At 34.4% G+C, this 26510-nt stretch overlaps 3 protein-coding genes across 5 annotated transcripts; 1 reads left to right on the forward strand and 2 right to left on the reverse strand.

Moving 5' to 3' along the window:
- Positions 1–9516: 9516 nt before the first annotated feature.
- LOC131020542 (synaptotagmin-3-like) lies at positions 9517–13605 on the reverse strand. Of its 3 annotated transcripts, none has more exons than XM_057949431.1 (13): positions 13352–13605; positions 13099–13244; positions 12679–12777; positions 12554–12604; positions 12352–12475; positions 12090–12208; positions 11628–11729; positions 11429–11503; positions 11047–11123; positions 10651–10900; positions 10074–10442; positions 9865–9993; positions 9517–9786 (listed from the first exon to the last, which is right to left on the reverse strand). In XM_057949431.1, the coding sequence occupies exons 2-13, from the start codon at positions 13210–13212 to the stop codon at positions 9658–9660; spliced, it is 1638 nt and encodes a 545-aa protein (XP_057805414.1). In that variant the 5' UTR covers positions 13213–13244; positions 13352–13605; the 3' UTR covers positions 9517–9657. The 3 variants fall into 3 exon arrangements, with proteins under 3 accessions (XP_057805414.1, XP_057805413.1, XP_057805412.1); XM_057949430.1 differs by having other exon boundaries at positions 13099–13271; positions 13352–13604; XM_057949429.1 differs by having other exon boundaries at positions 13099–13604.
- Positions 13606–20415: 6810 nt separating this feature from the next.
- Positions 20416–21874, forward strand: LOC131020543 (F-box/LRR-repeat/kelch-repeat protein At2g27520-like). Its single transcript, XM_057949432.1, has one exon. It carries the CDS (start codon positions 20464–20466, stop codon positions 21685–21687), a length of 1224 nt encoding a protein of 407 aa, XP_057805415.1. The 5' UTR covers positions 20416–20463; the 3' UTR covers positions 21688–21874.
- Positions 21875–24890: 3016 nt separating this feature from the next.
- Positions 24891–26050, reverse strand: LOC131020544 (uncharacterized). Its single transcript, XM_057949434.1, has one exon. The coding sequence runs from the start codon at positions 26039–26041 to the stop codon at positions 24923–24925; it is 1119 nt and encodes a 372-aa protein (XP_057805417.1). The 5' UTR covers positions 26042–26050; the 3' UTR covers positions 24891–24922.
- Positions 26051–26510: the final 460 nt, after the last annotated feature.

The raw sequence follows: 26510 nt of genomic DNA on the forward strand, positions 1-26510 counted from the left end.
ATCATTTTCTCTTATTCCTAAAGGTGTGTTAGCTGAAATGCGGTCCTGTTTGAGTAATTTTTTGTGGAGGGGGGGGATTAGGAGAGAGGAAGATCCATTGGGTAAAATGGGAGCAGCTTTGTGTTGGTCTGGATTTTGGGGGGCTCAATTTTAAAGATTTGGGTGGTTTTAACTCGGCTCTAATGGCCAAATGGATCTGGAGATTTTTGACAGAAAAAAAATCTGTTGTGGGTGAAGGTGTTTAAATCTTGCCATGGGGATTTGGTGAGGGATGGAGAGGGTTTTAGGGCTGAGGGAAACAAATCGATTAAGTCGGCTTGGTGGAGGAAAGTGGTGGGACTGAGTAAGGGCGAGGGTGGAAAAGGGTTGAGAGAAAATTTTGAGCGAGAGATTGGAGATGGGAACTCGGTGAGGTTTTGGACTCACACTTGGGCGGGGGAGAAACCTCTGGCTGATCTGTTTCCGAGACTGTATCGTCTCAACTCAAATAAAGAGGGTGTTGTTAGTAGTATGGGGGAATGGAATGAGGGAATTTGGGAGTGGAAATTCGAATGGGAAAGGACTTTGAGGGAGAGAGATCTGGAACAGATTCGGGCTTTAAGGTCTTGTGTGAGCAAGATTCGGCTGAATGCAGGTACAATGGACGCGTGGAGATGGAAGGCAGCAGGTAGCGGTGTTTTCTCGGTCAAGACTGCCTATGAGATTTTCTTTAAAAACAGGAGTTTGTCGAATGTTTGTGGAGTTCAAAAGGAGTTGGCCATGATCTGGAAAGCTCAAGTTCCAGCCAAGGTCATTGCCACAGCTTGGAAGGTTCTTATCGGAAGAATGGCAACGGTGGACAATCTTCGAAGGAGACAAGTGGTGACACACGCGGCGGCTGATTTATGCGCCTTTTGCCAGTTGAAAGAAGAAACCATTGAGCATCTCTTCTTCCTTTGCCAAAAAACTGAAGAAATCTGGAAAGAAATTTTACGTTGGACAGGTAAACAAGCAGTCTTTCATTTTAATTCCAAAGATCATTTCAACGCCTTTGTGAATTTGGGGAGCAAGAAGGATGTGGATTTCTTCCTTGGTGTTTGGTTGTGTGTGATTTGGAGTATTTGGAAGTTTCGAAACAACTGTATTTTCAAACAAGAAAGCTGGAATAAAGAAAGAATGATGGCAGAGATTAAGGCGAGATTGTGGGTTTGGAGCTCGGATTTAAATCAACCAAAGCAGGAGCAAGAGTTTAGAAGATGGTTTATGGCTGTTGGTGGTTTGGACTGCTAAAGTTTGAGTTTCAACTGATGATCCTGATCCTGCTCAAGACCTTCCTCTGTTCTTTTGCTGTTTGTTTCAGTTGAGGGTTGGAGATTGGTGTGGAGTTTGGGTAGTCCGAACTCTGGAGATACTCTTTGATGATGTTCTGGTTGGGCTTCTTTCTTTTGCCCATTCACTCGTTCTTTTTCACATTTGTTCTGTACACCTGGTACCTCTGGTACCTGGTGATCCGTTCCGTTCTTTTATGAATGAAATCTCTTTTCTCTGATCAAAAAAAAAAAAAATCTAAATAATTAATAAAAGCTTATAAATAATCAATTTAGTAATGATCAATAAATTAAATATATTCTTAATGCAGTGATAAAATCATAGAGGTACTGAATTTGAATGTAAATAGAATTAAAGTATAAACTGATTCGGGAGTACTAATTTACAACAAGCATCAAGTTATAAAAACTACTGTATTTAAATGTTTTTGGATTAAACATAGACTGTGAACTGAATTTCAGAACAATATTTTTTTGAAATTATCTAAACTCTTGGTATCTTTAAAACCTCAAATTTTGAATGATGTATCGATTTTGACAAGAATCGAATATCAGAAAATTGAATTTTGATGAACCATATCTATAAGCCAACTAGGATATCAAAAAGTTGAATTAATTGGTCATATTTTCGTGTGGAATATCCTTGACATGTTTAAGACAAATTCATTCGAGATAAGTGAATATGATAAGGATATTCAAGGATGAGGTAATCTCCTGTTAAATCGATTTTATGGTGAAATCAACTTCACAATGACACTACTTCAACCTACAAATGATACTTTAAAATGATAAAATGTCATTTGTATGTTGAAGTAATGTCATATTATGAAGCCGGTTTCACAGAAGTTTTTGTGTTCAAGGATAATGCCGTACAAGCTAATTTAATTAAATTTTTTTTTGCAAGGTTCAAACTTTTAAAAAATAATAAAAGATCGGGTCATTTTTGAAAAGATGCTTTAGAATTCCGAAGTGAACTTAACCATGTGTTTTTATATATCATGTATATGTATATATGTTTGTTTGTGACTGTAATTTTGTAGGGTACGCTGTTCACATGTTTGTTTTATTTTTCTATTTGACGAGAAGGTAAGTGGTATTATAATATTTTCATAAAATATTGGGTAGATGGATTAGAGCGAGTGAGATGGTATATAGTTGTTATGTGTGTTAGGTTTGATTAATATCTAGGGACGTTACAAGGCTGTTTCCTTCGGTTTTCACAAATCTGAAATGTATACTATTGACCAAAAACAACATAAACGCGTTTTTGTTTTTTACCATTAATATTACTCCATATATCTGCATCTCAATTTTAAGTAGGGCTGTCGATCGGTTCGGGTTCGGTTACCCATACCCGAATTTTCGGTTATCCGAACCCGAAATTGTCATATTTCACTAACCGTTCCCGAACCGTTTTAAGTGTTCGGTTACCCAATAACCGCTTCGGTTACCCGATTCGGTTATTTGGGTATCCGAAATACCTATTTTAAAAAATTAAAATTCAAATAATTTGTTAAATAGAGGATTTGAACCTTAGTCTCTAGAAAATACACAAAGCAACTTATCCACTAGACTAAAGCTTATTCTTAAACTTTAAACATATCATAATTTTATTTTAGCTAAGACTCGATTTTTAAATAAAAAATAAATAAATTAATGAATTAATAATCAAAATATAATATATATATATATTAAATAATTTTCGGTTATTTCGGTTAACCCGTTACGGTTATTGGGTTAACCGATACCCGAAATTTTTCTAAAAATGATACCCGAAACCAAACCGATACCCAAAATATTCGGTTATTGGATACCTAAACCCGGAAATTTCGGTTCGGTTAACGGATTATCCAAAACCCGATAACCAATTAGACATTTAAGTATCCAATTAGAAGTGATACAAATTTTAATAAAGTGATTGAAAGTATTATAAATGGAATAAGGGTCACACATTTTATGTGAGTGTTAAAATAATTAAAATGAAAAAAGGATTCCACCTTTTATGTAAGTATTACGTGAATAAAATTCGGAACTGAAAAATTTACTCAGTATTCGATAAAAGATTGACTCAAAATAGGGTAGTTGAATTGGCCGGCCAGAATTGCTACACATCAGCAATTAATTATACTCTCTAATATTAATCGCACTCTTCTCTCTCTATCTCTATCTCTATCTCTATCTGGCCTGCCTAATAATATAAAGAGCTAATAAAAGCTTGAAATTATTATGTAGAGATGGGGTTCATCTTATGAGCATTTATAAAAATTTGTATTTAATATGATTTTGAAAATTGATTATTGAACTTATATTATGTAAGAAAATCACATCGACATTCACGATAACTTCAATTTATTTGTACTTATTTCCGTTTTCGAATGTCACGAACCTAATAAAATTAATGAAGACACATGAGATTTAGACAAATTATATACTATTATGTATTTGTGCGCGCAATGCGCTTGGGTCGGATCGACCCAAAATCAGCTCGAACTCAACTCAACTGATGACCTGTTATATAATAGTAACATTTGTCACGAATAAAATTAGCATTTGAAATAATTAAAAGACGTAATTGTTATAAATAGAAATAATAATGTATTTCAAATAAAAGTAATAACTTTTATGCTTAAAAGTAACAAATGTAAAAGTAATACTTCCTCCATTCCGTAAGAGAATATCACATATGTGATGATACGGATTTTAAAAAAAAGTTAGTAGATAATGTGTTGAATGAAAATGAATGATTGTGGTTGAATTGATTGTAAGATTATGTAAAAATAAGTGATTGTGGTTAAAAAGAGTAAGTTGGATCATGTTTCAAAATGGAAATGATATTTTTTTATGGAACGAATGAAAATAGAAAATATAATAATTTCTTAGGAGACAGGAGGAGTAGTTATTATAAATGAAAATTACAGTGTTTCAGATAAAATGATATAGTACTTATTATGATCAAAACTTCAAAAGTGATGTCATTATTAAAGTTTAATAAATAAAAGTTACTAAAATAGATCAAATCTAGATATGCATCCGATGATATGGCTCTAAATTTATCACTTCCGGTGTTATTTGCTTGAGTTAATGTGTAACCTACGTCTCTTGTAAAAATAAATATTAAAAATTGTTGAAAAACTAAATGCATTAGAAGCCAGCTACAAGCCAACCTATGAAACACATCATTCTAAAAGTTCAACAATGATTGTTGGGTTGGCTCCAATCCACAAACTAGATATCCAGTGTAGTAATTACTACTATTATTATTATTATTCTAAAAAAATATAGTATTATTCAGATATTGCAATTAGTAGTGTTGGACCAACGCTGCAAACATTTATTACATATTTAGAAAAAGAGAGGTTATGACTAAAAAATACATGAATTTTAGAAAAAAATATAATTTTTATTTGAACTTTCGATTAAGTTAAAAAAATATACATGAATTTATATTTTTATTGTAATTTTCATTTAAATTTGACTTTCGACGAAATTGGAGCTTAGTTTACCGACGGACAATTGAATACATTTTTAATAAGTCGAATAAATCTCCCCCCCCCCCCCCACCTTCATTTTTTGCATCGTATTTTTGAGATGGTATTGGATGTAACATGTTGCATCATACAATATAATGGAGTAAAAGGTCCAGATCAGAGCTCCATGCCGCGGATTGATCATGTTGCATGGTGCAACATGTTGTACCCAAGTTTTTGTCCTTGTCGTTAGGGAAAATAACGAAGTGGGGCGCGGATTTAGGGGAAAGAAAAAAATATTATTTTTTATTTTCTACAAAGTTTGTAATTCTAATTTACTTTTAAAAATTGATTTTGTTTACAAATAATTTTATTTTTATTTATAGATGGTAAGGATGTCATATGTAGGATGATAATAATAAATTAAGTGAATCATAAAATAGAAATCCTACACAAAGCAACTTATAGTTGTAAACGTGGTTTGACTAAAAATAGAACCAAGTAAAATAAAATTAAGGTGTGGTCCGTAAATAATCTCGCTTGTATGATTTGATTTTAATAAAATCCATATTGATAAAAACATAATTGAGGAAAATATTGCCATTAATCATTAAATAAATAACAGAGATAAAACTTTTAGAGTGAAAATTTATAATGTCTTACTTCTTCAAGTTATATATGAAAAATGTCATTTTTTATAAATAAAATTATTTTATGTCCGAGATTTAAATATTTTGATGTTTATGAATTTGTTTGATTTTTTGTGAATATATTACATATTTGATCGATTTGATAGCTATCAATCAAAATTATGTAACAAAAAACTAAAAGAGAATGAAAAAAAATGATTTGACAACTATCAGTTAATAATTCATTTAATCAATAGATGACTAGATCATCTAGCCGCTTGAAAACAAGATCATTTCATCGGGCGATCATATTATCTAGCCACCAGGTAAAACGATCTGGTCGTCCGGTGAAATGATCCTGCTGCTCGAGTGATTAGATGAACTCTTGAATGATAGTTGTCAAATCGTTATTATATTCAATTTTTTCTTACACATTTCTGACCGATAGTTGTCAAATCGATCAAATTTGTAATTTTTTCACAAAAATCAAATAAAACTATTAACATCAAAAGTTAAAATAAATTCGATCATTCAAATTTGAACATAAAATACTTAAATTTATAAAATATAACATTTTTTACATACAATTTAAGAAATACGGCATATTTGGCTATTAATACAAACTTTTATCTCAAATGTTTCGGACCACTCCCTCATAAAATATCGTTTTCAGTCTAACGCAATAAGACAAGTGCACTACTATAATATTCATTCCCTCTTTAAAAAACTATAATATTTTTTAGGGTAATTGGTGTATGAATATATGAACTTTATTCACTTTTTGGTATTTAACATGAACTTTAAATTTTAGTTATAAATACATTAATTTTACTCATTTTTGGTATTTAACATAAACTTTAAAACATAGTTATAAATACATGAACTTTAAATTTATTCAATTTTTGACACATTTTCATTTTTCTCAAATTAAAGCTAACTTGAAAAGCTTGAATCTTAATGTGGTCAATTTGGCGCTAAGATACGGCGTCGTCATTTTTTATTAAAGGAAAATAACCCAAAACTAAAATATGAGAGTGAACGATAAAATTTGTCTACAAATTTCACAAATTCATAAAGCAAATTTCGTCTTTAAGATTTGGGGATTTCAAAAAGCCAATTTCATCGTTTAGAAGCCAATTTCAGAAATCCGGAATATAAAAAATAGATCAAAAATTGAACGGTGAAGACTAATTTTTATAGCGAGAAATTGTCTATGTCAAAATTCAGGCATTCCAAGTCAGCTTTAATTTGGGGAAAAATGAAAAGCGAGTCAAAAATTTAATAAATTTAAAGTTCGTGTATTTATAACTATATTTTAAAGTTCATGTTAAATACCAAAAGAAAGTAAAGTTCATGCATTTATAATTAGGATTTAAAGTTCATGTTAAATACCAAAAAATGAGTAAAGTTTATGTATTTATACACCAATTACCCTATTTTTTATAACACGTTTTATGAAAGTTTGCACATTCCATTTCTTTAAATACCATCATAAATAATTTTTTTTGATAACACCATCACAGCTAAAATTCAACGGTGGCGGATAGTTTTCCCATCATTATATAAGTAGACACCTCTTGTAATTTATAAAAAATAAATAAAAAAATCCAAGGGCACAATGGTTACAAGCCACATTTTGTGGAGCTATTAGAGGAGCATGTGCAGTAAATTCACCTCACTATCTATCTGAAAATACTAAAGAAAATAATCATTATTATGCTTTGAAGTCTACTATATTCCTCGCTTCTGCCTCAAAGTTTTTGTATATGCATTCTATTATAAAATGGCATTTCATTTTGTATGTTTTATATCAAATTTATAATATGGTTAGTTACATTCTTTCCGTTAGATGAGTAATTACATTATCAATAAATACATATAAAACACGGCATTTTTCATCATGAATTTTGTGAAATGGAACAATGCATACAAAATTTGTACTATCACCAACTTTACATGGCAACTTCGCAACCAATCATAGAGTATAATAAAAATGAGTGAGTGGCCAAAATGGGCTGCTTTGACCAAACGAGTCAAGAGTTTCCACTTCTTTTCTCGGTAGACTTGACAATATTTGTCTAATAATTTCCACTAAATTTCTTTGTAATTCACTTTAAAGAACTTGGACTTGATATATAACTTTATTAGTGGGAAATTGCTTTCTAAGTCTCCCCAAGAGGGGGAGGTAGTATAATGTTTTCAAATATTTTTTCTTCTCTTAGTCTTGAAAAAAAAATATATAAGAGCATCCACAATGCATAGCTAAGGGGTTGACTCAAAAATATGGTCCCCGTCATTTTTGAGCCCACCTTCACAATGGGAGAGCTAACCCTTGGCTCTAAATTTTTTTTTTTTTAATGCCCAAAGCATTTTAATTGCGCGGTGTAGTGACATGCGGGCTGTGAGCGCCCGATGCACTAGGAAGAGCCAGACGCGCAGGGCTTGGCAGTGGGAGGGAGGCGCGCAATTGGGGGGCTCGAGCCCTAAAATGAGCCCCATTGCGGGTGCTCTAATGCGACCATTCAAAAATATTAAATGTTTGTATGGCCTTATACCGTGTTCTGCAGACTGCCGTGATTATTAGTTATTAGGATTTTTTTTTACTGTAATTTTTTAGTCATAACTAAGATTTAATTAATTAGTTAGACATAAACTAGCAAATACTAATGAAGATTCATTAGGAAAATGTAATATCTCAATTAGGATTAAGATTTTTCACATAAATGTGCCTCATTAGGAAAATGTAATATATAAACCAGCAAATACTTAGTAAGATTAATTCATTTTATTATATATGGCGTTCCTAATTATTTACCGATTTATGCATAAACTAGCTCGACTGGATAAGAGAGCTTTATATCTATTTTTTTCTACAAAAAGTTTCATATCAATAGTATTTTAATATTAATTTTGATTTTTAATTTAATTTCATGGCCCAATCACTGGTGAAAACTTACTTGTACCTACCTACCTACCAAAAGAACATAAAAAACTTGTGTTTCATATTTTCTTTTTTTTCTTTTATTTTATTTTCTGAAACTATGTTTACAATCAATTCGCTTATAATCCCATCGCATTATTATGTCCTAATCACAATTTCGAAACAAGATTTGGTTTGACAACTTTGATTCTAACAAGAAAAATACTCCGAAAAATACTATGTCCTAACAAGAAACTATGTCCTAATCAAGAAACTATGTCCTAATCACAATTTCGAAACAAGATTTTATTTTCTGAAACTTGTGAATTGACAACTTGCTAACAAGAAAAATACTAATATTTGTGTGAATTGACAACTTGCTAACAAGAAAAATACTAATATTTGTGTGAATTAACAACTTTAGTTACGTTACGTAAAATCATTATTGATTATCAATCGTGTTCGTAAACATAATGGACAAAGACAATCCTTTGAAAAATTAATGATGATAATAATAGTAATAATTAATAATCGTAACATTATTTGGCCTAATTGAATATAATTCATGCTCAAATTATTAATTATATCCTCTAGTTACTCCGTGATTCGCTTCTCATTTTTCTATTTTACTATAGTAGTTACTGCTACGATGAAAATAAATAATCTGTGACAAGCTTTGTTTCTATATATGTTTTACATACAACAAATCTACATAAATAGTATGGAACAAATATATATAATTAAGAGCAGTGACATAGCCCAAAACTTATTGGAGGGCCAATTAATAATATTAAAAGCAACAAGTAGAAGTTTTAAATGACGATGAAGCATATGTCAAATAATAAAACGCTTCATTTTCAATCAATAAATCGGAGGTTCGAGTCATCACAGACTAATGAGAAACCATCACGATCCGCTCAAAAAAGGTAAAAAAGAAAAACTAAAACTTTCAAATACGAAGACAAAATTCAATAGTATAATACAATTATAGTAATATTTTATTAGTTATATGTTATAACAATAAAAATATGTCCGTAAAAATAGGGTCTTTGCAATAAATATACAGAAAACGCCAGAGAAAACTTTAATAAAAATTGAAGAACGATTACTCCGATATAATTTTATAAACGAAATCCCAGAATTTTGAGAATGAATGAACGGAGATGGTGATAGAGAAATTGATAATAGTGATATGGAAGAAATATTTGCACTTGGTTGAGCTTTTATATATATCTATATCTATATATATAGATTTCAGAGGCTTTGTGATAACTTACACATGTATGTATGTATTCAAAGAAAACAAAAATCTCCATATGGAATCAACAAAACAGTTATATAACTTTCCACCTTATGTCCAAATGCATGATTCCGTCTCTTGAATCGATCAGATGGTACTTGTTGTTGATATGCTCATTCTCGACTACGTCGGCCAGGTGAATCTCTACGTACCCCAACGATTCCTACGTCGAACATCATGATCAAGCATCAACATCATCATCAATACAGACAAGATCAAGAGATGGGAGTGATGGTTGTACCTTAAACGCGACTCCCATGCGCCGTCTCTTGCTCACAACCTCAATCTTAATGTAATCTTTCACGGGAGCCTCGTCTAGCACGAACTGGAATTCTTCGTTCCAATAAGGGTTCCGAGTTTTCTTGACAGTCTGCAGATGATGCACATTTGAATGTTATGTCTAAGTTGAGCTAAAACAAGTATTGAAGTGGGATTAGTGAAAAATCTCACCTTAGTTCTCCGTTTGTCGCCTCTGAAGAGGACTGTGGCATAAGGGTTGCTCGGGTTGCTCTTCCCTTCGACATCCTTAGCCTCCACGACGTTAACGAGGAGCAGGCCCGTTCCACTCAACGACATGCTTTCATGGCCGGTTCTTGAACTTCCGTTTCCTGAAGAACCGGATGATGCACTGAATTTCTTGCTGTCTTCGAGGAAAGGAACAAAGGTCGTCTCTAATGTAATCTGGCCGTGTGGCCTCTTGTTATGAGGGTCGTTCGGGTCCATGCTGTTCTGCAAATCAAGAGTGATGTCTTTCTTCTCATATGGAACGAGCGTATTCAGTGGAACAACCTGCATTCCTAGATAATCATGAGCTCCAACCTGTCATTCGAATAGGAAAAGGAATATCATTTTTCGTTGGAACATCAGTTTGGAATGAACGACTTCTGAGACACCGAAGAAGCAGCAGTACTCTGATTGTGTGAAGAGTACAGATTATGCTTGAGCAAACATGTGGTTTCAGACAACATAATCTGATACGAACTCAACGAGCACATAGCTAAATGAACACCTTGTTAGTAATGGATACCTTTTCCCAGTCATAGAGTTGCAGCTGTAGAACTTGGGACACGGGGTCCTTCACGGTCAGCTTGAAGGCCTCGTTCCATTCGGGATTAAGATTATTCTTCTTGACCGTCGTCTTCTTTAGAGGGAGCCTTTCCCCTGTGAGGCTGAGTTTAACATAGGGATCAGAGGTGCTCAGGAAATCCATGTTTAAGAGATTGTGTGCTCTTACAACCTTGACATGCAGTATTCCCACAGGCTTCTTTGTAGCTCCTCTGACAATTTAATATTACAATTAATCAGAATCAAAGATTTCGGTAAACGAATAATTCGAAGCACATTTATTAGTTTCTGAGAGGGTGAGAGCAAGAAATTAAATGCATCGTGATAGTTTGCATTGAAGATCAACTTTCAAACTTACATTGAACTATCAAGGATATCTATTTCGTACGTTTGGGGCCAGAGATAAAGCTTAGCAACTTGTCTCGCCACAACTTCCTGCAAGAAACCAAAGTTCAGACATCACGATAAATTAAGAAACGTATTTGTTGGAATTCAGTACTAATATATTCAGTGCTGGTGAAACTATTGATTGATCAGCTAAGTTGAGCTATTAATTTTAAACTTCTTGCAATTAAGCAATGCTATAAAAAATCTCAATATGATGGGCCATCTTATAATCTTTGCATATACTCTTCTAAGATGAGGCTCAATGCCGAGTAGCATCACAGACATGCATTCATCATATCATGCATATATCGTGTTTTTTTCATACGCAGACGGGTTCAAAGCTATAGCAGCACCTGTACGATCTGGTACACACCGGGTACTGACATGATATCGCCTCCCATGATTCGAAGTCCAAAGTCTATCTTTGGCTGCAATCTTGCAACGAATGCGTCGAGTGAGTTCGAAATAATTCTACAAAACTTGAGAACTGAAAGTCTATATAGAAAAAAAGAACCCCTGAAACTTGAGAATGGCAAGATTCAGGTTGCTTACCTTCTCCATCAGGGAAACGGCAATGCTTGAAAAACAAGGGAATGATGGTACAAAAGGTCTCAAAACGACCCTCGTTGCTGATGATATTTGAATGTCTACAACCTGGCCTTAAAACAACGTTGTCTGATCTCAGAATCAGTGCAATGATACATTGAAAAAACTAAACCAGATAAAAGCTATGGCATCGCTTGTGCAGTCTACATTACGTTTCTAGAAATCCATTTCTGAAACTTCTTAATGCAAGATCTTGTTAAAATGAAGACAATCTTCATTGACCTCACGGAATTCAGTTGTTCGTTTCAATCTGAATGAAGGTGAGCAAATGCAGGACAGAAAGGCATGGTTATGTGATTATACCAACAGAAGACAACAAACTACAATTCTGATCTTGAGTTTGCTAATATCGGTGCAAACCTATTCACATCAACCGAAAAAGTGCAGAGATAGGGATGTTCGTCTAACCTGGATAGCTAGTTGGAGAGACGATAGTTTTATTGCCAGAACAATGTCAGCATCCCCAGCCCATCTCAGTGCGAGATCAAGAACTAGTTCGTTCTCATTAGAATCTTGGGGCTTCAGACCTGTTGTAAAAGGTCGGATTGCAGAACAACATTGAATCATATAGAATAAATAAATATCATTGGATTGCTTATAATTACATGTTCACAAACAATAGCAAGGTATTTCATTGTTTGAAACAATTACCACTCTGTTCTCATATTACCATGAATCTTGGGAGGAAGGCTTCCAAGAGTAAGGCGTTCAAAATTGATCGATTTTATCTGAAACTTCCCAATATACTCAGCAAAGATAGCTTCTGCCGTGCTCTTAATAATCCCACACGCTGCCTGAAGGCAACACCCGAAATCAGAAAGGCCAAGGAGGAAGAAAACTGATACAACTTATATGAACATATATAGTGTAACCTTATCAAAATATGGCCATGCTTCAAGGATTACTTTGTTTAACCATTCAACCTGCATGAATTAAAGCATAAATCATTTGGGAAACCAAAAACTTGGTTCAAACAAACACATTCCAAGTAGCTCACTCTCTCATAATCTGGATTCATCACCCATAGTGGAAGCTTAGGCACGATATCAACTATAGAGTTCGAATCAAATTCATTGACCGACTGAATTACAAGCTCCTGCAAAGTCAAACACGAAATGCGTATATATAAGCAACATTTTCTAGTCGAATATCAGTTGAACAAAGATTCATTCTACCATATCCTTACCACATAGCTTTGAACAATCAGCAAATCACACAGTAACTAGAATCAGATATATTCTAACATATGTACACTTGATAGCAATTTCTAATTAGAAATAACCAAATGGGACACACACACACACACAAAAAAAAATCTTGAACTGGAAAATGGCCATACTGATACATAAGAAATATTTCCACAAAGTCATCAAAGTATGCATAATGCAGTAGGCAACATAGGAGTTTGCATTTGTACCTTGGTTACATCTGTGGGCTCGAAGTATATGAACACCAAGAATCCCACAACAATTCCTATCGGAATCCCAAACCCAAATCCTATCACACCCAACAAACTATCAAGAAATCCCATCTTCTCGAATCATCGAAACATCAGAAGGAAAACTACTGTTTCAATGGTCATCGAGAATCCTTAACCAGAAAGAAAATTGTGAAAATCAAGAACTTAATTTAACAGCAAGAAGAAGGAAAATCCTTAATTTGGATTATACGTTTGATCAAAAGACTGGATTTTTCCACCTCCCAGCTGGCGTAGCGGCGATGTTTTTCATAGGCGGGTGTTGACGTTAACTGGTTTCAAGAATTTGGAAGCTTGTTGATGGCGACAACGAACTCGAACGTGGCGAGCAATGGAGGTTTAGTTTGAGGGATTTTTTTTTGTTTTATGTTTTGAGCGTTGGTGGTTGGATTGCGCAAGAATATGCCACAAATATGGTTGATTGATCGCTTGCAAGAATTGGTCCAAAATCTTTGATTTGGGTTTGAAAATCTTGCATTGAGAAGTTAAGACTTAAGACAGGTGGCGGGGTTTGAAAATTGAAATATTTATTTTATTGATCGATGACATTTTACTACTTCAATGCACGAGCTGGATTTGCAAAGGCTTTGATTCTTTCCTTATACTTTTATGCTTGTTTTCCTATTTAATTTCATCGATATATGTAATGTGTATTTATTTATAATAATATTGTTTGATATGATTATATATAATAGTCGGTGCTCGTATAGTGTATTGGTGCAACTTAACAGCAGTTCAATCTTATTTCGTTTATTTTTAGTCCATATATATTACTACCTCCATCCTGCGAAACTTGAATAATTTCAAACTTTAGCAATTTCTTTTTGACACGGGTTTTAAAGAGTTAGTATTTTATGTGTTAAATGTGATAGGTAAAAAAGTGAAAAAAAATGAATGAAGAGAAAAACTTTTGCTATATAAGAAAAGTGCTCAAGTTTCGCGGGACACCCGAAAAAGAATACTGCTCAAGCTTCACGGGACGGAGGGAGTAATATATTACGTTGCACGTCGAAATAATATTATTAATATTAAAATTTAAATACAACAAACAACAAAATATAACTATTGTATATTGTGCAAGTGGTGATGGAATTATGAGGTTGTCCGTATCCAATGACCCTGCCCTACCTGATCCGTATTCAATGACCCTGATCCTATATGGATCCTGTGAAACTTGGTTTTACAAAAAAACTGATTTTACCATAGACCATCTCAAAATTAAATGGGTATAACTTAAAAGCTCATTACAACTCTACCCATCTTCTTTATAATAGGATTATGACTTAACCTATGTGGCATGCTTAGAATTGTTCCATTTCAATAATTTACCATATATAATCTTCATCATTTATTAATTAATTAACTATTACATTCCATATAAAGATTCATTAATCTTAATAAATATAATTAATAATAAATGTATATATATATAATTAATAATAATGTTAACTTACATATAATCTAAATTAATAAATTTTATTATTTATTTTATCTCGATAAAAATTAGATTTACATGTCTGACAAGAAAAAAATTACTATAATTTATATACGATAAATGATTTTAATTGAATGTTAGTGATTAGATGTATATTTGTTATTGACTCAACCTAAACACTAGCTAGATTGACTCGCAATCGTACGAGGTCAATTGTAGCGGATTAAGTTAACCCAAGTCGTCTCTTAAGAAAGACTTAGCAGGGTGTTCTCTCGTGTTACGCACAAAAACAGAATTAAAACTTAAACACTCTAATCGGATATGGGCTGGCTCTCTCTATCTAGGCATAATTAAATAAAGCTTGTAAATTTACCTAGGCGTGAATTAAATTAAGCATGTAAAAATTATCTAACGAGGAATTAACAGAAAGCATGTAAATTTATCTAGTCGTGAATTAAAGAACATAAAATTATCTAGGCTGGAATCAAATTATTTTCTAGGCGGAGAATTAAATGATTAACTAAGCAGTGAACGAAATTACTATCTAGGCAGAGAATGAAATGATTACGCAGAATAAATCTATCTATAGCGGAGGCGATGAAGAATAAATACTGTAAAACCATAAATCAAATAACTAGGCAAGAAATAGAACTTACAGTAATGACGATGCTGAAAATTAAATCTCTAACTAATGTTTATCTAGGCGAAGAAATGGAAATGGAAAACAGTAAATCTATCTAAAGAAAACGATAAACCCTAATTATGGCGCTGGAACTGGAACTGCGCCTCCGAAACTAGAAATCTGAGACTGTGTGTGCGTGTTACCCTAGAAAATTAGAAGTTCTGCTCCTTTTATACTCCAAAAATAAAACACGCCTTTAGCTTCTTAATTCCCGAACTGTGACACGTGGCGAATTATAATTGGAGCAGAAACTTGAGAATACTTGGCGTGGGAAGTGTGACTCGACGATGGGAGATGGCGAGGGCCATGGTGAGCTCGGCTAGTACTTGGGTTGCCTCGGCGAGATAGAGAGGTCGGTGAAATGGAGTTGGCAAGGAGAGAAGGCAAGAGCTCGGCCTAGGCTTGTGGCGAGGTGAGGAGGAGCTCGGCGATTGAAGTGTGAGACATCTTGGATCTTGGCTGGGCGAGAGAGAGGATCGGCGATGGCTCGCCTATGGAGTGATAGAGATCGGCGAGGTGAATTGTGGGAGCTCGGCGAGCTGCTCTGGCAAAGAAGTTGGGGCTCGACGTTCTGCTCGAGCACGGAGGCAGGCGCAGCTCGGCAAGGAGGGACTGGAGCTCGGCGATGCCTCGGCCTTGGGAAGAAAGAGCTCGGCGAGCTGAGGGGCTGCCTCGGCGATGGAGCATGGTGAGGGAAAGGTGAGCTCGGCGAGTGGAGCTTTAGATCGGCGAGGGCAGCTTGGAGCTCGGGCAAGGTGGAGAGCTGGAGCTGCGAGGGGCCTTGCTGGGCTCGGCGATGGCTTGTGCATGGGAGAAGTGCTGAGCTCGGCGAGCTGCTTGGGAAGATTGGCGAGGAGTTGCTGAAGGCTCGGCGAGCTGTGTTTTGGGAGCGATGGGATGCTTGGCTCGACAGGGTAGGTAGCTCGGCTAGGGGGAGCAAGGCTCGGCCGATCCTTATTTATTTTCTTCTTTATTTCCCCTTTTTCTCTTAATTCCCTAAAAATAGAATTCTCCTCCAATTCACATTCTCCTGCAAAATGTCAAACATATGTCACAAATACTCATAGTCTAGTAAAATTTGATTCCAAAATATAACTTTAAATCCCCAAAATTAATAGCACTAAGGCATAAATCAGTTATTAATTTTATATTTCTCAAAAAGCGTATATATTATATGTATATGTTGCAGTATATTATACTGTATGAATATATATATATATAATATTATAAACGGATTCGGTCATTGATTTACATGTTTGCATAATAAGGCACAAATTCTATAAACTGATTACTTTAAAATAAAATCTTATTTTACGTCTATCAAAATAATTAAAATTTTATTTTTATTTTTTATAAAATATATTCGTACATTTTATTTGTATAGGGAAGAAAAATATATTTTTCATATTTAAAAACTTTATTTGTTTCAGTTCCGTCCATAATAATAATAATAATAATAATAATAATAATAATAATAATAATAATAGACAAATTATGAAATTAGTAATGCATAAATGAAGAATTTAGATAAAGAACAATAGAGGATATGATGTTAAAATATATTAGAAATCTTTAATCATGTATCAAACTTATAATAATCTCAATCGAGTGAAGAATTCATATAAATCACCTCATTTCACATTGATTTTTTTTTTTATAAGATTTCTCCAAAATAAAACTTATACAAGAAGAAGCTCTTGCTCTCCAAATAAAAAAGCTACATTTAGTTGGCGGAATGATTGAGACTAATACAATTTGAATTGCTCCAAACGAAATGATTTTTGGAACCCAATTTAATGATGATACTCACAAGTTAAATTTGTTCTTTCAAACTCCAAATGAGATGATTCTTGGAACCCAATTATAATATTTGAAGCTAATAATGCATAAAAGTTTGTCAAGATTTTTTCAAGTTCCATACAAAATGATGTTTACAAGTTAGTTATGATGTTAGAAGCTCCAAATCATACAATCTCCACAAGTCAACTTTGATTTTTAAAACTCCAAATAGTGATGTTAAAAAAATTGACGCATAAAAGTTCATTTTTTGTATTTTAAGGTCTAGACGATATGATGCTCAAAAGTCTAGATGATAATATGATCCTATAGGTTCAGACGAGATGATGCTTAGATGAAATAAAATCTTCAATATCGACCTTTTCCAAAACATTAATAAATAAAAATTTATATAAAAAGAACATTTATTATTCTAACAAAAAGTTAACATTTAATTGAGGAATATGATTCAGATTAATATAATTTCAACTATATTACCTCAAATTAAATAAATTTAAAAATAATTTATATATAAATATTTGTTTATACAAAAATAATATTATACAATTTAAATACTAATAATTTAAAATAATTTCCCGTCGAATTTCGACGGGTTACGCACTAGTTTTACTTAAAATTTCGTTAAGTCGTTACGTTGTTCGGATGAAAATATAATAAAAACCAATAAATTATAAGAGATCAATCGTAGTAAGAACAGGGACGGATCTAGAATTTTTTTATTATGGAGGCACAAAATAACTATAAATATAAATTATGTTAAAAAATTATTTATTGTCCACGGAAAAGAGTTTCATTGTGTGTTGGGCACAAATTTTAATTAAATTGTTAAAGTTATTGTAAGTAGAAATATAAAATAAGTGTAAAATTTATAGGGGTAGCACTAATACAAAAAATAGAATAAATGTATATTATTAGTTAAAAATTGGAATAAAAGTACAATTTATAGATATAAGATATACTTAATAGTTTAAAAAGTAGTACTGAAGTGAATTTTTTCGTAGACAAATAAAAATGGGTAAATAAAACTCTTATGTACATAATACGTAATGTATTAAGGATTGAGAGTTTAAAGATTACTTATTTATTATATATTTTAATTAAATATATACAAGTATATAAATATATATATACTTAATAAAAAAAATGTGGGGGCACGTGCCCCCACACTGGGACACGTAGGAACTACGATTGTTATAAGAGTTTATTATTATGGAATTTATATCTCAATGTTTAAAAACTTATCAAAGTTATCACAATTTTATCATTGAAACTTTTATTTGACGATTGACTCGTGATAATGACATGCTATTTTATATATATACTTTATTTTTTTAAAATAAAATGTGCCACAATATACTTTAATCGCTGAAGATAAGCTTTGATATCCTTCAACACGCCACAATACAATTTAATCGCTGAAGATGAGTTTTAATGATAAAATTAATTTAAATTGGTTCAAAAAAAAAAATTAAATTGAAGTGATTGAGATAAATTTTATTAAGTTTTAAAAGATGAAATAAAATTGATAAAATGAATATAGATTCTAAAAGCTCATAATTAACCATTTTTATAATTACCTTGCATGTGGTTAAGATTAACTGATGACGGACCAAATAAAAAAGATAGGTAGGAGTATTATTTAGATATCTTCTAGCACAAGTTTCACAATTCGTCCCTTAACAAACTACTCTATTTAATATACTGAAATTATTTAAATTCTGAATATCAAAGTTCAATACTAGATCTCTTACGATTATTTTTTCCCTCACCGACTAAATAAAAGTTTAATTAAAAATAGGCAATTTGGATATGAAATCTGAGATTTGCATACTTTTTTCAAGTAAAATAAATAATAAGATTGGATAAAATAATTGATTAAAAATTCGATTCAAACGAGTTATCAGGATTTCTCCACATGCACACACATGCATGCACACGTGTGTTTTTGCGCCAATTTTCCTTTGTTTATAGGTGGTAGAAAAATATCTTCGTGTTAATTTAATTCATCTTCCACTTTAATAAGAATTATAAATATTGTACGATAAATTAGTTTTCCATATTCTATAATAATAACAGAAAATAAATAACTCAAAACCGATTCCTTCGTTAACAACTTATAACCGCTGGCAGGACGGAGCCAGGAATTAAGTTCGGGGGGGCTGAACTTGTGCTGGGGTTCGGGGGCGGCAGCCCCCGAGAAAAAATTTTGGGCATTTTGTATATTTAAGGTATTTTTTTTATTAAAATACGAGCATAATACTAATAATAACGAACAATATTTTCATAGATTATATAGTTTAATATATCACAAAACTTTTTTTGGACATTCCGTATATTTAAGATATTTTTTATTAAAAGGCAAGCATAATAAACAACATGTTCATAGATTATATATTTTCTATATATTACAAATTAGTTTCAATACATTATAATTTTTTTAGCATTTCATACATATTAGGCATTTTTTAATATTAATTTATTAAAAAAAATCCCCATCATTATATTTTTTAGTACAATTTTGTGTTTTTGGAAACTGGACTTTAAATTTCTTTATTTAATATGTTAATTTATCAAAAAGAATTCTCCATCATTATAACTAAATACGTACGGGTTTCCATCCCTCCCTATATATGCAGTTTTAAAACCAATGCACACCAAAATACACATATTTCATAACATAATAATAAACCAGACATTTTCTATCGCCAACCAAAAGTTTGATAGACTTTCAGAATTCACAAATTCATACACATATATTATCTCAAGCTTTAGTATACATGACTTTATTGACAACAAACTCGAGTTTTTTCATGTGACTATTAATTGAGGTTAAATCAAATGAAATCACTTGAGTTTCATCGTTAAAATGGCGGAGAAGTTTACCTTTCATGATTGATAAAATATACAATTGAATATTTTTATCTTCATTATTAAGATTTCTTCATTTTCAATTTCAAAGTTTCAATCTATTTAATTTTAATAAACAATGAATTGATACGTATCATTTTTATGTATTAAGTTAATTCTCAAAAGAAAACACCCATTGAATTCAATCAAATGAAATCCAACCATGCTCGTGATCATATATATGGCGTGGAATCACAATTCTTTTGTGATTATAATTCGTAACATTGAAAAATATAAACCTTTTGATGTACGTAAAATGTAGCCTGTTCTCAGTCAAGTCTAACTATTGAGTATCATACATCATATACTCGATTTTAAAAGCGCATAGCAATTTCTTTAAAAACGTGTTTCATCAAATTAGACTCTACTTCTTTCGTCTTCACCACGCTTCCTCTGTGCTCTTCTGTAATTCCTTTCCCTCCAAACCCTCCCAAAACCCTCCTCCCTCCACACTTGGCTAGTTGGCTTGTTCACAAAATCAAAAATGCCTCCGAAAAGAAACCCCAATCGCTCCAAAGAAGCGGTGGAGATTAACGCCATGGCTGACTGCTTGTTTCCTCACGACATTATGATCGCCATTTTGACGCGACTGCCCGTCAAGTCTCTCTTCCGATTCAGGTGTGTCTGCAAGCCCTGGAGCTGCCTCGTCTTCAACCCGAGCTTCATAAAGCTCCACACCACTCTCTCTCTAGAATCCCCGAGGCCGAGAGCTGCTCTAACCCATCTCCTCAACTGCCCTGTTTTAAGCGTCCACCCCAACAGGGTTGCCCCAAGTGATGCACCAGACCTCTGGTTAGATCACTGCAACGGCATGGTTTGCATGACCCGCCCTTCCTACACCCAAAAAATTGTTCTCTGGAACCCTGCTACTAATTTGTGGAAAATTCTTCCGGATTCCAGTGCTAGGTTTGGGGCTGCGCAGATGGTCTCGCTAGGGTTTGGTTGCAATGCAGATGGGGACGACTTCAAGGTGGTGAGAATTGCGTGTATGAAGGGAAGGAAAATGAAGACTGAGGTTGAGGTTTATTCCTCAAAGTCTGGTTCATGGACAACCATTGAGGACGTGGGGTTTAAGTTCACAGTCATGTACCCTATGAATCATGTTATTGTGAATGGAGACCCCTACTGGTTCGCCTGCACCGTCGGGAGAGAAAGCGAAAATGGTGAGTTTGATTTGCTGAGATTTGATGCCACTAACATGAGATTCACAGTTGTGGCGTTGCCGAGGGTTGACAGATTGGGGCAAGGGCCGTGGCCGTTTGTGAGCTGGGAGGGGTCTATTGCTGTGCTCTCCTGTATCAAAAAAGATGACAACTGGTTGCAGGAGATTGATGTGTGGTGTTATGAGGGTGGTGGTGAATGGAACATGAAGAGGAGGTTCAGGGTGAATCGACGCTTGCAGGTGGATCAGTGCCTCGATTGTTCGAGTTCAGGCAAGATTCTCGGTGGTTGCACGGATGGGAAGCTCTTCATCTTAGATACGAAGACGAGACGTATTGATGTGAGCAAGCTGAAGAAAGGGAAAGGGCGTACGTTCCAGATTTTCGCTTATGATGAGAGCTTGTCCTATGTGACGGGCATGACCCCCGCGGGTGTGAGTGTGAGCAACAAGGAGCAAAAGCCCGAGTTCAATGACATGGATGGCTTCTTCGTGTCGAGCTTCAACCACAGCAATGGCCAGGTCGCTTGCTACTACGCGTTGGAATGAGATTGCCGAGTTTGTTGGTAGATGATAGGATTTCTTTTATGCTTTTGCAAGTAACTCTAGTGTTTAGTTTGTCAAACAATTCTACTGCCACTCTGGTTGCTTCAAGTGCTGGATATTTCCTATTGTATGCGCTGCAGAGTAGCCATTATAACTCACGGTTTCTTAACTTTGATATGGCTAATTTTGTTATCTTCATGGCTTTGTGATGCATTCAGCACTTATTTAGCATGTCTTGTTTTTGTTCTACAATCTACATAGATTGTTTTCAGGAAGCAAATTCTTATATGTTTGTGAATTATATGGTTTTTGACCTTGTGGTTTAAGACTTCTCATCCAACTGCCGAGTACCATCGTGATCTTTATTACAGGTGGGTAAGTTCATTGCTCCAACAAGTTTAGAATTCCATTTCTATTGCTGATACTTCTGGAAATTGCAGCCAACATCATGGAATCCTTCCGACCACCTAAAGGTAAGATAATTGATATGATCCATGTACATAAAGTAAGAAGAATAGCAGCAAGTGTTGAGATATATATAGTTCTCAACAACTTTTCTTGTATTCCTCAATAGGTCCAACTGGAGGCTGTCTCATGATTTTTATGCTCATACTTGGTGATCTCTTAAACTTGTGCTGCAGTAGTTAATTTTCCAGTGATATATGAAATTTGCATAAGTGACTTGTATGTAGGCAGTAATTAACTTTGCTGAGAAAATTTCCAGCAAAGAGCATGATCACCATCGGATTTGGTGCCTCTTATTTGTTTCAAGCAACAAACTATAAGACTTCTTGCACACCTTTTGTCCCGATTATTTTGTGTTAGTAAATCAAATAATAACAAGTGATTGGATTAGTAGGCAAATCATAAATGGGATGTGTTCTCACTCTGCTTTTGAACTTATTTTGCAATCATGCAGGTAGGTGCCCGCCCCACTGCTGAACGATACATTATGCTTCAATATTTCAAGTTGTCATCTGTATAAACATCAAAACTGTATAAGGATGGTAGAATTTGGCAAGGTAAGGATTGCCCTGAGATGATTGGCCCTTGTAATTCCATTGGTGACATATCATTTGGCAACTGCTAGTGAATGATTATTCATGATTCTTTTGGTATGTTGTAGCCATTAGCACTAGCACATATACTGAGGAATCAACAATGGATGCAGCCTGAAGCTTTCCTTTACAACCATGTTGAGAAATTCGAGTCGGTCCAGGTCAGACTTCATTCTTCATAGCTGTTGGATTTCTCATACACTTTTTTGTATGATGATGGAGACACAAAGTCTGCACGGAACATTATGCTAGTTGAACTTAAAAAGCTTATGGAGGCAAATCCGTTGTTCCGAGACAAGCTCACATTGCCTGCATTCAAGGCTTCAAGATTAAGAACACTAATTAACCAAAGGTATAAACTAGCTTTGACATGTAGACTATGTAATTATTTATCTGCAATTCATCTTGATAGAAGGGTTACATAGGTTTAGGCTCTTTAAAAATCTTGGTATTGATCATGCTGAATCTATCTGCCATTCAGTCTTAACTGGCAGCATCGGCTTTGTAAGAATCCACGTCCCAAAATTGAGCTTTGCCCCAAAATTGCCCCAAAAATGTGATTATGATCAATAAATTTAGCTGTACAAAGATAGTCCTCTGTTTAAATTTATCCCAAATATCTGTTCTGCTTCCTTTTTTAGACATCCTGGTGACACCTTAAATTCAGCACTATAATCATAGTTATTTATACTTTGTTTCCCTTTTTATCACACTTGCTACAACACCATATGTTCTTTGCGACATTCTGTCGAACACGGAACATCTAGTAGACATAGCAGGCAAGCAGCAACTAATTGCTGCTATGGGCACAAGTATTTCATCGAACCAAGTCTCGGTGCGATGAGAATTTCAAACCTTTTAAAGGAGTCATTAACGTCCATGGTGGCCTTGGCGGGATTTGGATGCTATTAGCCATACTAGTTCATTCTCTCAACGCAAACCAAGTATTCGATGAAATGCTTCAATGATATTTTTTTTACTACACTTGCAAATTTTAGCATAATCAACAATTAAACCATGTCATAACATTTATAAACATCATATTGATGTGAGCCATAAAACGCAACGAAAATTAAAATTTTCGAATAGAAATATATATGAAATAATATGTATTTCAAAACAAAGTTTCCCGACTTCACGTTCAACATGATGTGCAAGATAGAAGACAGTCCTTCACTCGCAGGGATCCAAAAGTTTTCCACACTTAAATAACAAATCTAGTGTAGAGTAGATCGCTACTTCTCTCTATACTTAATATCAGGAATGCAAAATCAACAGGAAATGAGTAGAAAAAACAGATTTATGAAGATTATTATATAAGTGAAGATGAACAAACGTTTTTGTTCATTTTAATGCTAATCTTCAATCCCAATAATTAGGACAATTTAAAATCTCCATCGGTTACAATAACCCTATATTAATAACGGGTTTTTATATTTTCTTTCACAACATTGTATTTAGATTACTATAATCCTAATCATATATATGTAATTAATTGTGAATGTTGATTGCAGCGGACCAAAACCAAATTGTTTGGGTGTGCAGAAAAATCCGACTGGGTTAGCTTTGTGCCCTGCTACCAAAAATCGCGTCTCAACTTCTGAGAATATTAGTGATCGAGCCCACTATGCCCCTCCTTGCTCACACCCCTCTTTCTTTTTTCTTTTTTCTTTCAGAGTTTTTTCTTCAATATAGGATGCTCTATAAATAAATATTTTTCTTCAATAAATTATGATTTTTTGATTTTAAGACTTACTACTTTAAATAGCTTATTATAAAATTAATTAAATATTACTAGTATTATGACTTACTCCATATGGATGGGGAAATCTAATCAATCTAAATAAATATTGTAGTCAATGCAAGAAGCGAAACGACATAAATGTTGGATTGGATCATGAATGTTGGATCAATTGAATATTTAAAAGGCAGAAAAAAGAAAAAAAAAATCAGCCGAGAAATCAAACTAAGGTATGAGAGTTCAATACACTAAACATGAGAAAAATAAATATGTGCCAGTCATCATATATATATGGTAGCAATAATACAATATTATGAGATAAAAAAATACTAGAAAACATCATAGTACTAGAATCGATACTCAAAACACCACCATATATATAATATATATATATGTGATAAATTATATTAATAAAGAAAAATTGATGAAAATTAATTAATTATATAGTGGTGGGGATGGGGGTGGGAGTATACCATATAGGTGGTGGATGAATGTTTTTGAAACTTGAAGGGTCGCAGGGATAATAGCAAGGAGACCAAGTCTTGTTACGATAATAAAAAATGCCAAGATCGTGACCGCCATACACATCACCATCGTCGTAGAAGCTGTTGTGTGTGTAGTAAATGGAATCCGGCTGCAACTCCGGGAACTCCGACGCCGCCACCGCAAACGACTCGTTGACTCCGACAAACATCACCAGCCCATCCAAGCTGCCCTCCATGTAACGCGACGCTACGCCCTTGCCGATTCTATGCACATCAAATCCAACCGTTTTCTCATATTTTTTGTACCAGTTGAAATAGCGCGTGACGACGAAGGCGTCGGCTACCAGGTATCTCATGTACCGCTTGAAGCGGAAACTAACCTCTCTCATTTGCTTATGAAGAAACTCAGAATCCAATGTCTCAGCCTTCCAGTCGATCGTTGGTTCCGGTTCTTGTACAACATTCCAGCACTCCAAGTCCCACGGCTCCAACTCCTCGTCGTCGGAATCATGCATAAATTGATCTTGCAGCACGCACAGAAATCGTTTCCGTGCGGCGGAGTAGACGAAATCTTCGTAAGCAAATTTGCCGAAGAGAGTCCATGCGCTGCGGCCGGGACGGCAGACATAGGAATATGCATCAGAGTCAAACATCATCAAGGCACGACAGTCGTCGTCGTCGGGAGAGGACGACGAGACGATCACCTTGAGAGGAGGAACGATAAAGTCGGTGGGCGGGTGCGGAAGATCTATGCGGCGACCGGAGAGGGGATTCGACAGGAAAAAGGCCCTGCGGCGGGGGTTGAACAGAGCTAGCCAGCCATGCGACGACCCCACCAACCTAGTTGCGGGGTCCTGCATTACCTCTACTGTCTCATCGTTGCCGTTGATGTTGAAGCTCACTACTTGTCCCTTCACGGGAGAGTATAAATTGTACGCCGCCGTATTCCCTGACCGCGCCGGTGGAAGCATCAACCATGGCCCTCCTCCGACGCCCCTGCTGCTGCTGGAGAGTCTTCGAGATTGCTGGTGGGAGTGGGAGAGAGAGAGGGGGATCACACGCTTCAGCCACATTTTGACCTAATTAAAAGACTGTGCTAAGGTCTTATGAGAGGAAGAGCCCACTAATAATAATGTTAATGCTAATTAAGGGCGCTTGTTTGCTTCTCAAGGAAGCTTCCAATATTCATTTAGATTTAATTCTTGCCAAACAAGAAAAGTAATTACAATCTTTAAAATAACGGAAACTAATGAAATATCACAAAATCTTCTATACAATCACCCATTGCATAATAAAATCGATTTTTATCCTATCCAGATTCAATTCACTTGCTATATGTATTTGAGTTTGGATAGTTTAGGTCCTTCAAGTGGATAAGGATATTGATGTTGGGTGACCCGATTATATCATACAACCAGTTGTACAGGAGACCTCCACATAAAATATTTCTTAATATTCTTACTCTTCTCCGTCTCAACTCGATTTATAGTAGATTTTACTTTTTCTATTCTCAAGAATTCTCACACTAATTACATATTTAAT

This window comes from Salvia miltiorrhiza, chromosome 4 (assembly GCF_028751815.1).
Source record: "Salvia miltiorrhiza cultivar Shanhuang (shh) chromosome 4, IMPLAD_Smil_shh, whole genome shotgun sequence".
Taxonomy (NCBI): Eukaryota; Viridiplantae; Streptophyta; class Magnoliopsida; order Lamiales; family Lamiaceae; genus Salvia; species Salvia miltiorrhiza.

What these genes read in the sequence shown, in the direction of transcription:
- LOC131020543 (XM_057949432.1), top strand. Translation starts at nt 20,464, where the DNA reads ATGCCTCCGAAAAGAAACCCCAATCGCTCCAAAGAAGCGGTGGAGATT.
- LOC131020542 (XM_057949431.1), bottom strand. Translation starts at nt 13,212, where the DNA reads ATGGGATTTCTTGATAGTTTGTTGGGTGTGATAGGATTTGGGTTTGGG. An exon ending in TGAATCCAGATTATGAGAGA is followed by an intron (nt 12,605 to 12,678) that starts GTGAGCTACTTG and finishes TAATTCATGCAG; the next exon opens with GTTGAATGGTTAAACAAAGT. An exon ending in GTGTGTACCAGATCGTACAG is followed by an intron (nt 11,124 to 11,428) that starts GTGCTGCTATAG and finishes GGTTTCTTGCAG; the next exon opens with GAAGTTGTGGCGAGACAAGT.
- LOC131020544 (XM_057949434.1), bottom strand. Translation starts at nt 26,041, where the DNA reads ATGTGGCTGAAGCGTGTGATCCCCCTCTCTCTCTCCCACTCCCACCAG.